The sequence below is a fragment of the Polistes dominula genome, unplaced genomic scaffold (assembly GCF_049000335.1).
Source record: "Polistes dominula isolate Pdom_NZ unplaced genomic scaffold, Pdom_raw_medaka contig_23, whole genome shotgun sequence".
Classification (NCBI taxonomy): domain Eukaryota; kingdom Metazoa; phylum Arthropoda; class Insecta; order Hymenoptera; family Vespidae; genus Polistes; species Polistes dominula.
This window is the reverse complement of record NW_028300963.1, coordinates 5,202,241-5,215,000: the sequence shown is the minus strand read 5'-3', so window position 1 is coordinate 5,215,000 and position 12,760 is coordinate 5,202,241. Positions and strand designations below refer to the sequence as shown.

General features: G+C 30.6%; 1 protein-coding gene and 1 long non-coding RNA gene across 2 annotated transcripts in view; both read right to left on the bottom strand.

Moving 5' to 3' along the window:
- The window catches only part of bsk (mitogen-activated protein kinase dJNK), a 15,427-nt gene extending 3,972 nt beyond the window's left edge, over positions 1-11,455 (bottom strand). The window contains exons 1-9 of the mRNA XM_015319508.2: positions 11,314-11,455; positions 9,440-9,708; positions 9,117-9,246; positions 8,642-8,839; positions 8,388-8,522; positions 7,948-8,077; positions 7,451-7,609; positions 6,872-6,996; positions 1-6,714 (exon numbers count right to left, since the gene is read on the bottom strand). The exon at positions 1-6,714 is cut by the window's left edge and continues 3,972 nt beyond it. Coding sequence (XP_015174994.1) covers positions 6,562-6,714; positions 6,872-6,996; positions 7,451-7,609; positions 7,948-8,077; positions 8,388-8,522; positions 8,642-8,839; positions 9,117-9,246; positions 9,440-9,588 — 1,179 coding nt within the window. The 5' untranslated portion in view covers positions 9,589-9,708; positions 11,314-11,455 and the 3' untranslated portion in view covers positions 1-6,561. The remainder of the gene's footprint in view (positions 6,715-6,871; positions 6,997-7,450; positions 7,610-7,947; positions 8,078-8,387; positions 8,523-8,641; positions 8,840-9,116; positions 9,247-9,439; positions 9,709-11,313) is intronic.
- LOC149032545 (uncharacterized) overlaps positions 11,455-12,760 on the bottom strand; it is a 105,364-nt gene continuing 104,058 nt past the window's right edge. The window contains exon 5 of the long non-coding RNA XR_016176618.1: positions 11,455-11,735. This is a non-coding gene — a long non-coding RNA (uncharacterized LOC149032545). The remainder of the gene's footprint in view (positions 11,736-12,760) is intronic.

Here is a 12,760-nt window from a genome sequence, read left to right as displayed (position 1 = left end):
GAGGTACTCGCACGTCGAACAAAATTTATCTTTTTTTTCTGGTTCTCCTTTTTTTTTTAATTATTACACGTTTCCTTATCGTTCATTCAACTCTCCTCGAATGATTGCGTACAGTTTTTTTTTCTATGGACAAATTCTAATTATCGTTTATATTATATATAATTAATTATTACCAACTTACTATTATATACTCTTGCTATTTCTTCTTCTTCTTCTTCTTCATCTTTTTGTGCTTTTCTTTTTTCTAATTTTTGTTTATTTCGTTTGTTTGTTTAAACAAACAGAAATTGGACTACTATTTCATATCTCTGCTTGTGTATCAGAACGATCTTATTTTTTTTTTTTTTAAATAACAGCAGAGATCGATAGAGAATACATAGATAGATAAATAGATAGATAGATAAATAGTTACAAACAGGTAGAATGATTAATTTTGTTTTTCGCATAATTCATTCTCATCGTCTTCTACAAACTGTTTTCATTATCATCACAAACTTTTGCCATTCCGAAACCTGGTAATTCCATTTTCCTCCCACGCATTGTTTTTTATCTAAGCGTATACCCAAAAATCTTTAGAAATTCTTCACAGTAATTAGGTTTTTTTTTTCGTATAATAATTATTAGTATGATGGTAAGTTAATAATAGCGTTAATTATTATGGGTTTTTTTTCTTTTTAGTATTAGTTGTTATAATATTTTTAATAATAGAATATTAGAGAGTATTAGTTAATAGTACTAATAATAGTAATAGTAATAGTACAGTATTAATAATATTAATAATAGTAATAGTAATAGTAGTAGTAGTAGTAGTAGTAGTAGTAGTAATAATATTAGTAGTAGTAGTAGTAGTAGGAATCCATGAATGGATTCGTTGCTAGCTCATAGAGAAAAAGCCTCAACAATTTTCTTATTCCAATTTTCTCTTCCTTTCTTTCATTCTTTTTTTTTTGTTCTTATTGTTTTTCTTTTATACAATACAATAAATAGGGAGAAAGAAAGAGAGAGAGAGAGAGAGAGAGAGAGAGGGAGAGAGAAATAGGAAAGAAAGATCGCAAATATTAAATCTCACAGCGTTCATTCGTTCCTTCGAATAAAGATTGGCTCTCTTATTTTTTTTTTTTAATTTTTTTTTATTATTAATCATTTCATTTATTAATCATTCATTTTAATAAAGAAGAAGATTGTGCTGGCTCATGGGAGCTGGACGAATTTTAAGGAATCACGGTTCACCGAGTCCTTCAAAAATGCGAAGAAAGAGAGGCGCGCGCGTGTATGTGTGTATTTATATGTGTGTGGCTGTGTTTGTGTCTTTTTTTTTGGTTCGTTTGTGTTCTTTCTATTCGTTCTTCGTCGTTTATACCATTCGCTTGGAAAAATAGCATCATTTTGTTGTTATTAATTTAATTTCTCTCTTTTAATTTGTTTTTTTTTTCCTTTTCATTTTATCTTTTTAAAAAAATCGTCTTTTTTTCTTTTTCTTTATCCTTAAAATTTTTTTTCTCCACAAAATTTCTTCCTCGTTATATTTTTTTATTTTTTACTCAGTTCTTTCCTCTTCTTCTTCTTCTTCTTGTGTATTTATTTATTATTTAATTAATTTCTTAATTAATTAATTTATCTCTTCTTCGCAGTGGGACACCCTGTGTATGAGCACGTCTTGTAATATGTTTTAATATGTGTGTATGCGTGTGGTGCGCGTGTAGTGTGTGTGTGTGTGTGTGTGTGTGTGTGTGTGTGGGTGTGGGTGTGTGTGTGTGAGGTAGAATGGCGAAAAAGAGGCGAATATGGTCTCAAAGTACCCTGTGGAAATGCGTATGTCATACGAAAAGAGAGAGAGAGAGAGAGAGAGAGAGAGAGAGAGAGAGAGAGAGTTAAATAATATTTTGTCTCTTTTTCTTTTTTACTTCTTGTTTGCTAATTAGCATTCGTCGGTCAGCTTGTTTTAATTGACGTCGAGTTTATTAAAACGGGAGAACGACTTTTATTTATTTCGTCGTTTTGTTTTAAAAATTATTTCTGTCTTTCTTTCCTTCTTTTTTCTTCTTCATGCTCGTTTTATTTATTTATTTATTCATTTCTTTTTTTTTTTTTTTCGTTAGATTCATTTTATATTATATTTGTGCATTATTTTTGTTTCCTCTTCCTTTTTCATTATTTTATATGTGTATAATAAAAATAGGAAAATACGTGAGAGCAAATATTTTTCGCGTTAGAGAAAATTTGCAAAAAAGGCGCAAAAGGCTTCAATTTTTTTTTTGTTTTTGTATATTTTTATAATTCAGTTTTACATGTAATAAATTCGCGTTTTCTTACTTTCGTAAAAATGAGTGTGTGTGTATGTGTTGTATGTGTTCGCAAAGCTCGGTTTTTATCTGTATTCGATTTTTGTTGGTATGTGTTGTTACGTGTTGTTATTAGTTTAATAAGTACGTGTGATACTTGTGTAGGTAATATACGACAAGGCGCATAAATGAGAATATGATTATTACATTTGTATAACAGGAGCGGAGAGAAAAATTGGCGCGATTTTTCTTTCTAATCAAAGCACACAACAGCGACTTACCTCGCTGAATTTTTAAAGATTTTTGGTTCATCGTTTCAATTGTTCTTCGCTTCATTCAATTTTATTTTTATTTATTTATTTATTTACTTATTCATTTATTTTATCTTTCTCAATTATTATTATTATCATCACCATTATAATAATCATCATAATCATTATCATCGTCATTATTATTATTATCATTATCGTGCTATTATTATCATTATTATTATTATACTATTATTATTAATATTATTATTATTATTATAAGAGTATTCACCTCTCAATCTCACTATTCGTATTATCCGATAATTAATTAATTAATTAATTAATTAATTAATTAATTTCTTTATTTTATTCCTTAACTTTTTAATTACCGTATGCGATACAATTACGTGATTAGCAATATCATCATTACCTTTTATTTTAATAATTAGTGTTACAAAAGCTTGATTATTTGGATCGGACTGTAGCGGTATATTCACATAACTATCATCATTATCATCATCATCATCATCATGGAAAATAAAAATTCAACGTTTACATTACAATCATTCACGTCATCATCAACGTAACCGATTAAATATACTATATACATATACATACATATCACGTTTACATATATACCATATATATGTATATGTGTATATGTATATGTACATCTTACTTAGATTTACCTTGCTAATCTCAACCATCCGTTATGTAATAAATACAATTATTCGTATAATAATGATCATCGTAATCGTCGTCGTTATCATCATCATCATCATCATCATCATTATCATTATTATCATTATCATATAATCGTCGTAATCATTATCATTATTCATCACTATCGATATCAATATCAATATGATCGAATTAATCGTTCAAAAACGGTCGTCGTATAATCAGCATCGATCTTACCCCTCACCCCACCCCCCACCCCATCACCCCCTCGTCATCCGATCACAAATGTCTTTTTATTTTATTTTATTTGTTTTTCTCTTCTTTATTTCATTCTCAATGATTAACAATATCAATTTTTTTTTGTTTTTCTTTTTATTTTCATTTTCAAAATCGCTTAGCGATCAATTAAATAAGAGTATATCGAAATTAGAAAGAGTTGTAACTGGTAAGAAATCAACGAATCGATCGATCGTTTTTTACTTTAATGATAATTTGGTTTGTAAAAGAAATAAAAAGAAAGAAAGAAAGAAAAAAATACTACAAAAAGTAATAGTAATATAGTATAATGAATAATAATATACGCGTGTGTCTGTATGTGTGTATATAATATATCCACACAAACACATACATACATATTACATACACATATTATGCATTAAAAACCCATCATCGCGTTTATTAGTTTGTTTGTAACAATGATGTTGTTTTATTGTTCTTATCAATGATCTTTGATCGTAATTTCACTTATAGCACAATCTTCTAGATGATCGTTGTCGACAAAAAAACAATTTTGGATACGCCGATTATTGCCACGTTTTATTTATTATTATTATTATTATTATTGTTATTATTATTACTATTATTATTATTATTATTATTATTATTTTAATTATTATTAATTCTCTTTCCTCTATTAACGTTTAAGATTACTTTACTTTACTTAAGGTTTTTTTTTCATTTATTTATTTTTTAAATATTTGTATTATTTATTTTATTTCCCTTAAATCATCTCTTCTACGTACGACACAATTAATAATAATAATAATAATTATTATCCGAGGTACACATTATGCGAACATTTCATTCGCATTTTCTTTTCTCGAATAAGGGACTGGGGATTAGGGTGGTGGGAAGGAGGATGGGGTTGTGGGAAATCTCGTTCTAAAACGTTGCGTCGAATATGATTGCACAAGGAAATATATACGTGTATAAGTAAATTTACTCATATATATATACATGTATATATATATATATATTTATAAATTTACATATAAATGTATAATCATACATTTCTTATCAACTAATTCACTAACGATAAGTATGATCGCAAAACACCGTGGCAAAGCACACGCTTGAACAATTTTCATTGCACTGTTTCATATAATAATAATAATAATAATAATAATTAATAATAATAATAATAATAATAATATTATTATTATTTCTTTAAAAAAGAAAACAATTTAAAATATAATTCACATGATATTCACTCGCGCCCTTTTTAATTAACGCCGATATTACGAGCTCTTCTTTTTCTTCTTCATTTCCTATTATTTTCTTTAATATCTTCTTTTTTGTTTTGTTTTCACGCGATAAAAAATGGGCTTGATAAAAAATATACAATGTTATCGACGGTTTATTACATGAGCCATGGCGGCGGGTGGTAGTCAGGGGCTTGTTTTTTAATTCATTCGAAATGATTCGTACAAATCGAAGGAGAGAGGGAGAGAGAGAGAGAGAGACAGATAGAAATAGAAATAGAAATAGACAAGAAGAAAGAGAGAGAGAGAGAAAGAAAGCAGCATTTTTCTTTTCATTATTTTTAAAATTTGTATAATACGAATGGAAAGAAAAAAAGAAAAAAGAAGAAGACAAATTAATTAGACTTTGAACATGCTCTCGGACGGCCCACCCTCTGTCATATTAATTTTTCTTTATGTACACACACATACATACACACACTCACACACACACAAGGTCCAACGACGACGAAACAGAACGAAAAAACAATGCTTTCATATATTATTATTATTATTACTTTTTTTTTCTTTTTTTTCTCTCCTGTTTTTTTTATTCTTTTCTTTTCAATTAATCATGGACGATCGATGAATATCAATCAATCGATCAATCGTCTTCGTCGTTCACCTCGCGCGATCCACATTTTTATTTTATTTTATTTTATTTTATTATTATTTTATTATTATTATTTTTTTTCTTTTAATTTTTTTTTGTTCTCTCTGGAAAGCACGTTTTATAAGACTATGGTTAATTTTTTTTTTTTTACTATTACAGAATTACACAATTTTTTTTTTTTATATCCTCGTCTTTTTCTTCTTCCTTTCTTTCTTTCTTTTCTAATTTTTTTTTTCTTCAATGTTTGTTATTATTATTATTATTATTATTATTATTATTATTATTTTTGGTATATTTTCTCCCCATATCTTACGATAAAAGTTTTATTTTCAGAAGATAGAGTAAGAGATAGAGAGAGAAATAGATAATGTGTGTAATATGTGTGTGGTATGTGTGTGTGTGTGTGTGTGGGTGATAGAAAGAGAGAGCGAGCTTTGAGAAAAAAAATGAATCAAACTCGTTTTCTAAATAGAAGAGATTACTAATATTTCGATCATTAGTGAGAAGAAGACTGTAATAATGTTCTATTTGCTTTCTCTCTCTCGATCTAAAAAAAGATCCTAAATTTTATCGTCTACACGTGACCAACGAAAATTTAACAGATATATATATATATATATTTGTATTGATAGGATAGATAGATGTGTTAAATAATAAATAACGTAGTCGAACGTTCATTGACGTTGATTATTTCTTAGAATGAACAAAGCAACGAAAAAAAAAAAGAAAAAAGAAAGAAAAAAGTACAAAATGGACAATTTTTGCTCTCTCCAGGTCTTCCTCCTCTTCGTCCAAATTATTTCAATTTATTCGTAACTTATGTTCAAGTTCAAATTACATTTTGTTTCTTTTTTAAGGAAGAATTTCTCTATTTTATCTTTTTAGAGATTTGTCGCTAGTCTGATTTGTCAAACACTTTGAGAACGATGGGCACGAGGATCGGTAGAAAGAGAAACAGAGAGAGAGAGAAAGAGAGAGAATATACGAGAGAAAAAAGAGAGAGAGAGAGAGAGAGAGAGAGGAGAGAAAGAGAGTGAGAATTTCAGTAGCAGTCTACTAATATTTATTTCTTTCTCTATCTCATACGACACCAAGCTTCTCTCCTTTTTGAATTTTTTTGTTTTTTTGTTTTTTTTTGTTTGTTTTTGTTTTAAAACAAATCTCTCTCTTCTCTAAATGTAGGAGAAAAGCTTCGAGGAAAAGAAGTTTCGCTGTATCTACCGGGAGCCTGCACTATCCGGTGGTGCAGCAACCGCTGCCGAATTATGGCTTGTCTCGTATTCCATGACCTCTTGATAGATCAGTTCTTTCCATTGATCTACACCATGGTCCCTTTCGTCCACGCTGTGATCGTATGGTCCAGGTGCGGGCTAAATAATAACATATACACAAACAAAATAATAAAAGAAAGAAAACATAAAGATCACTACTAGTATGCTTTTTTTTTGTCTTTTTTTTTTTTTATAAAAAAAGAGTGTGGTGTGATCATTTTTTGCGAATGATCGATTATGATCGATCGATACTTACAGCATTGACTTCACCCTCGTCGTACCAGACGTTTATGTAATTGTGAAGCAACGCGTCGTCGACGGATATGCGTCGTTCTGGGTCGATTACGAGCATGCGCGACAATAGGTCCCTAGCCTGGCTTGCTGTAATATATAAGAGAAACAACAAAATAATAATAAAGAAAATAATAATATTATAATTATTGTATAATAATTAAATATTATAATACTAGGATGCTCAAGCTACGCGTTGTTGTGGCTTTGTTATTAAATGTTGATTTAATATAATTCTAAATTATTTAGTGAATTATAACAACGAACAAAATATTACCACATTACAATGGCATACATAAAATAATAATACAAGAAAAAGTTAATTTAATTCTTTTGTTGTTGTATTTTCTTATTGTGGCGGGTAATGGGTTAAGTAAAAATAATCTAGAAATAGAAATTTATGATATGGGGGATTTCGATAAGAAGAAGAAAAAGAAGGAGGAGGGTTGGTGGGTGGTTTGGGTGGTTGGTTCTTCTTCGTCATGTAAAAACGGCGATCGATTAACTCTAGGAATAAGGGCCGACGACTCGCTGACCTACTCACCCTTTAATCTATTATGCTCCGACGAGTCGGAGGGAAACAGAACATCCGGAAATAGCCTGTCGAACGGATATCCAGGATATCGCGGTCTGTTCTCCACGTAATTCCTTACCGTTGGTTGCAACCGTTGCATGAATTCTTGCGCCGGTGTTCCCAGTTGTTCTACAATTATATATAGAAAAAATAAAAAAAAAAATAAATAAATAAATGATTTACAATTCAAAATGTTTGCTTAAAAATATAAGTTTATTCAATTAGGTTTATTTACTAAATGAATTCTATATTAATATTGAAATAAAACAAATACTATATCTAACGATGAATTTTTGACAATATCGTGAAAATTACATTGAATTTATTTAATTTAAAATAAAATGTGATGTAAAATAACTGATAAACCCATTTTTTTTTTAATTCTTGACTTAAACCACTTTCATACATTATGGGCACAATTATAAGAGAATAAGGGCGTTTACGATTAATCTATTAAAAAAACTCACCAATTATTTTATTCCATTGATCGATGTGATCGGTACCAGGAAAAAGTACACCACCTCTGATCATTTCACCCATGATACATCCTACCGACCATATGTCCACGTTCTCTTTATAACCCATACCTAATATCACCTATAAAAGTAACGTTATTATAGTCATTCGTCAATAATCAAACACAACCACATGATCCAAGTTTCTAATATTTAAACAGATAGATTTAGAGGCTTCAACATATTCAACTTTTTTTTTCTTTTTCTGCCTAACAATATAAAAAAAATTATATAAATTCTTTGTGTTAATAAAAATTCATAAAAATTATTGTAAAAAGGCCGTTTTACACCAATCTCTCTCATTCTCTTTTAAAATAAAATAATCTTACAATTAAAATTAAAATTAAAATTAAAATATCTTTCAATGAAATTTGATGAATTATTTGACTTACCTCAGGCGCTCGGTAATACCGCGTTACTACGTATGGTGTCATCATAAACGTTGTTCCGGCAGTTCTCGCCAGACCAAAGTCGAGAATTTTTAACGTACAGTCTGATTTGACAACGATATTGCTTGGTTTTAGATCCTGTTATTTAAAAAGAACAATCAACAATGCATAACTTCGTCTTTTTTTTTAACGAAATCACAATGATTTATTTAACGACAAAAAAAATGTCTTGCAAAAAATGAAAATATATTATTTACCCTATGAATGATACCGGCTGAGTGCAAATGTTTGATACCACATAACATTTGGTATAGCAGATAAGACATACGTTCGTGATCCAGATCCATCTGGATCACCTGACACAGATTCGCGTCCATAAGTTCCATCACCAAATACACATCTTGAAACTCGTCCAACGACCGTTGCGGCGTAAACGCGTTTAAAAGACCGATTATCTGTAAGATAAATCATTTAAGTGTAACTATATAAAGATTTTTCAGAGCGATTATCTTTCGAAGGAATCATCACGCGAAGATATTCTCTACCAAAAATTTATAATTATCTCATATATGTGCATATATATATAATATATAGTTGGAAAGTATGAACGAGATTGACCCACATAAAGGGGGTTGCCAGTAAACTAAAAGGATTGTAATTTCTTTATAATATAATATAAACAATATATTATTATTAATATAATATATTAAATGAATATAAATAATAACTTACATTTTTATGATTGACCAATTTCATGAGTTTGAACTCTCTGTAGGCTCTTTTAGCATGTGTCACGTTTTGAAAAGGTCTTGACAATTTTTTAATCGCCACATTTTGCGCCGTTACTGTGTCGTATGCAGCACTGTAACAAAAAACATCATGGAAAACGATATGAAACATTGAATGAACGTATTTTATGAGGTAAACAATTTCTATGATATAAATAATATTAAATTTGTAAATGAATATCCATTGGGTAGACGGCTTAAGGCTAAAAAACGAAAAACAAACTCAAAAACGAGAGGAAAAACATACCAATGATAAAAACGACTCACCAAACGACACCCTGTGCACCAACGCCACGTGGCTCGACGTCAATGTATCTCTCAGGTATGCAAAGTTCGGTATCACCGAAAACATGACGACGATAACCACTTCTAACGTTGGCAGGTTCCATTGTGCTTGCAGGTACTGCGTTAGCCATACCTTAACTGCCTAATATTCCTTTCTTCTTTCTTTCTTTCTTTCTTTCCCTTTCCTCTCGCCCTTTTTTGCTCGAACTTGGCTCGTACGTTAACTAGTAGATATACGTGCAGAGTTCTAGCTACCAAACCAACGACAAGCACAACAAGATACAAAGGGAAAGAAAATGTGGTCGTAAAAACGTTTAACCTTTTTTCTATTTTTTTTCTTTTTTTTATTTGACAAAAAGAATTTATGACATTATTTTTTCTGCGTTTATTTTTTGATTTTTTTTTTTTTAATGTCAATTCTCTTTGTCGAATGACAGGATCCTGCCTGATTGTCGGAACCATCCATACATTTTGTTTATTTTTTTGTCTTTTTTCTTTCATTTCAATAACAGATATTCTATTGCAAATCTGTTTGAAATTTTGTGAAATATCAATGACAGAGTTTGAAAGTTTGGTAAAAAAAAGGTGTATCGTTCGGATGGGTCCAAAAACCATGCAATAAGATAATCAAATCATAAAAATAATAATCATAATGAAAAATATACATATGATAAACTTAAAATTAATATAAATGAAGATAAATGAGGTGTTATATGATTGGTGTTAGTAATCCTAGACATTGATCTTTGTTACACGATTCTCGTTATTATATTAATTATGTTAAAAGAAGCGTGCATAAATTTAAAAATATTATTAACAATAAATAGAATTGTAAGTATGGATGGTTCTCGTTTTACGACACATTTACACTGTTTTTAAACTATCTTTTAATAATTTCAGAAAGAAAGAAAGAAAGAAAGAAAGAAAGAAAGAAAGAAAGAAAGAAAGAAATGTACCCCGAAAATGATAGCAAGAATTAAAAGAAATAAAATAAACAAAAATAAATTATATCGGATAATAGAGAAAAGGAAACATAGAAAGAAGAATAAGAAGTAGTTTCTTTCCCTTTTTTTTTATCAAACCGATCGATGAATCGAAAATCCTCGACATTGTATAGGTTTTATATTCTATGGTTTAAGGTTTAAGTTAAAAGAAAAGGCATAGCCGTAAAAGATGACTTGATCGGCAATTTTCCCCGAAGCTTTTTTCCCATTGAATGTGCTATCGATCTTATTGCATCCTAAAACTTACCTTTTTGTTAGCCGAAGACTCTAGTGCTTGAATTTCATCGAAAACCAATATCCGTATATTCTTTAGGACTTACCAAATACATCTCTCCTTGTCTAAAGAATAATTCAAAGTGCTTGGAGAAAGAAAGATCAGTGCCAGAGGAAGAGAAAGAAGGAATAACTAACAAAAGAAGACACACTAAACACAACTTACCTACTTCATCTTTAATCGATTTCAACAAGAGAGAAAGAAAGAAAGAGAGAAAGAGAAACACTAACAATAAAGCTCAGTTAAACGCATTACGTTTGGATTTTGGATCAACAAACAATCGCATTTACGACAAAACCCAGTTCTCTCTCTTCTCTAAGTCTACTTCAATCCAGGATTTAACAAAGTATATAGAAATAAGAATAACAGTCTACAGATATAATTTATCTTGAATATTTTGATGAATTCGCTATTATTGACAATTGACAATTTGTTGATCCAATTATAAAAGCAAAACGTGTGTGTGTGTGTGTGTGTGTGCACGTTTCTAAAAATTAAAACCCTCCCATTCGAAATAAATGACAATGATTGAAATGATGATGAGAATTGTATAAAAAGAAAAAAGAAATTCAACTTACCAGACGATTCCCTGAGCACCAGAACCAATTGGTTTGAGATTTTGGTATCGCTTGAGAATGGTGAACTTGGTGTCCCCGACCTCGACCGTGTAAAACATGGCGGACAGCCGGGTTGTCATGTCAGGCCCCAGGTGAGGCATGCGCCTCGGTGCTCGCCTCTCTTGCTGCACCTGCACCTGCGCCTCCACCCCGGAGCACTCTTGGTGCACTCGACGGGGACTTACGCTCTTAGCCACTTTGGACAAGAGATTTCTCGAATTTCACCTGATAATAACGTACTTTAACCTCGCTCCTCTTTCCTTTTGGTTCTCCCTCCTTCCTCCCTCACCTTCTCCACTGCCACCACCGCTAAACACCAGGACAACCTCGTCCGGAACGAATCCGGACACTTTTTCCAAACTTAAAACCAACCCCAGATTTGTCTGGAAAAAAAAAGAAACAACACAAAATTTAAACGATTTTTTCTTTTTTCTTTTTTGGGGTTTAGAGAGAAATAATAATAAAAAAAAAAAAAAATAGAACCCTAACGGACAGTTTAGTGCATCTTCTCCAGGTTTTCCTTTTCTCGTTTTTGTATTTATTTTTTTTTTTTGCAAAATGACAAATTGAGCAATCGAGAGAGGAATTCTGTTTATTTTTCGTTCTACTTGGGTATAGTTCTTTTAAGTATACTTTTTTTTTTCTTGCCTCACGGGATATGAACGAAACGTAGAAGGAAAATCAAGAGATGCGAATTTAACCCTCGGTTGTCTTGGAAACTACCCTGAGGGATCCATCGTTTACGATAAACGATAATGTCTTTCTAGCTCGTAGCAACAAAAGTTGGAAAAGAGTAGATAGAGAATAGAGGAGTTTATATTGCTGATGGTAATGCGGATATATTTCTAGAATAAAGCTTTGCAATATCTTTCATTCTGAGGTTTATTAAACGTGTTGTTACGTGATATTCGCGAACATAAATCTTGCTAAAGGATTAGTTTTTTTTCAGGTTAAATGACAAGAATCATTATTTTTCTGTTCAAAGATATGATTTCTTTAAGTTAAATTTTCATTTGAAACTTCTCATTAATCTTAAACGTCGAGTAAATTTTTAATTACACAAAAAAGTCATCCTACATTTTTAGGTCGATCTTGGTTACAACATTATAAAAAAAAAAAAGAAACAAGATGAAGTATCTTGATAAATAAACCGATCCCAAATGAACTACTACTCCCATATCGTATTTACCAGGAACGTTGGAAGAGTAGAGAAGTGGATGCTCTCGAAGGTTATTGCAATTATCGAGTGGAATTTGTCGATTAGAGTCATCGAGTTGCCTTGTTGCACTCTCTCTCTCTCTCTCTCTCTCTCTCTCTCTTGCATTCCGATGAACACGATACAGACATTATCACCAACGACCTTTCGATGTTTCGTAGACTTTGAACTTTCATAATTCTCATCAGCGAA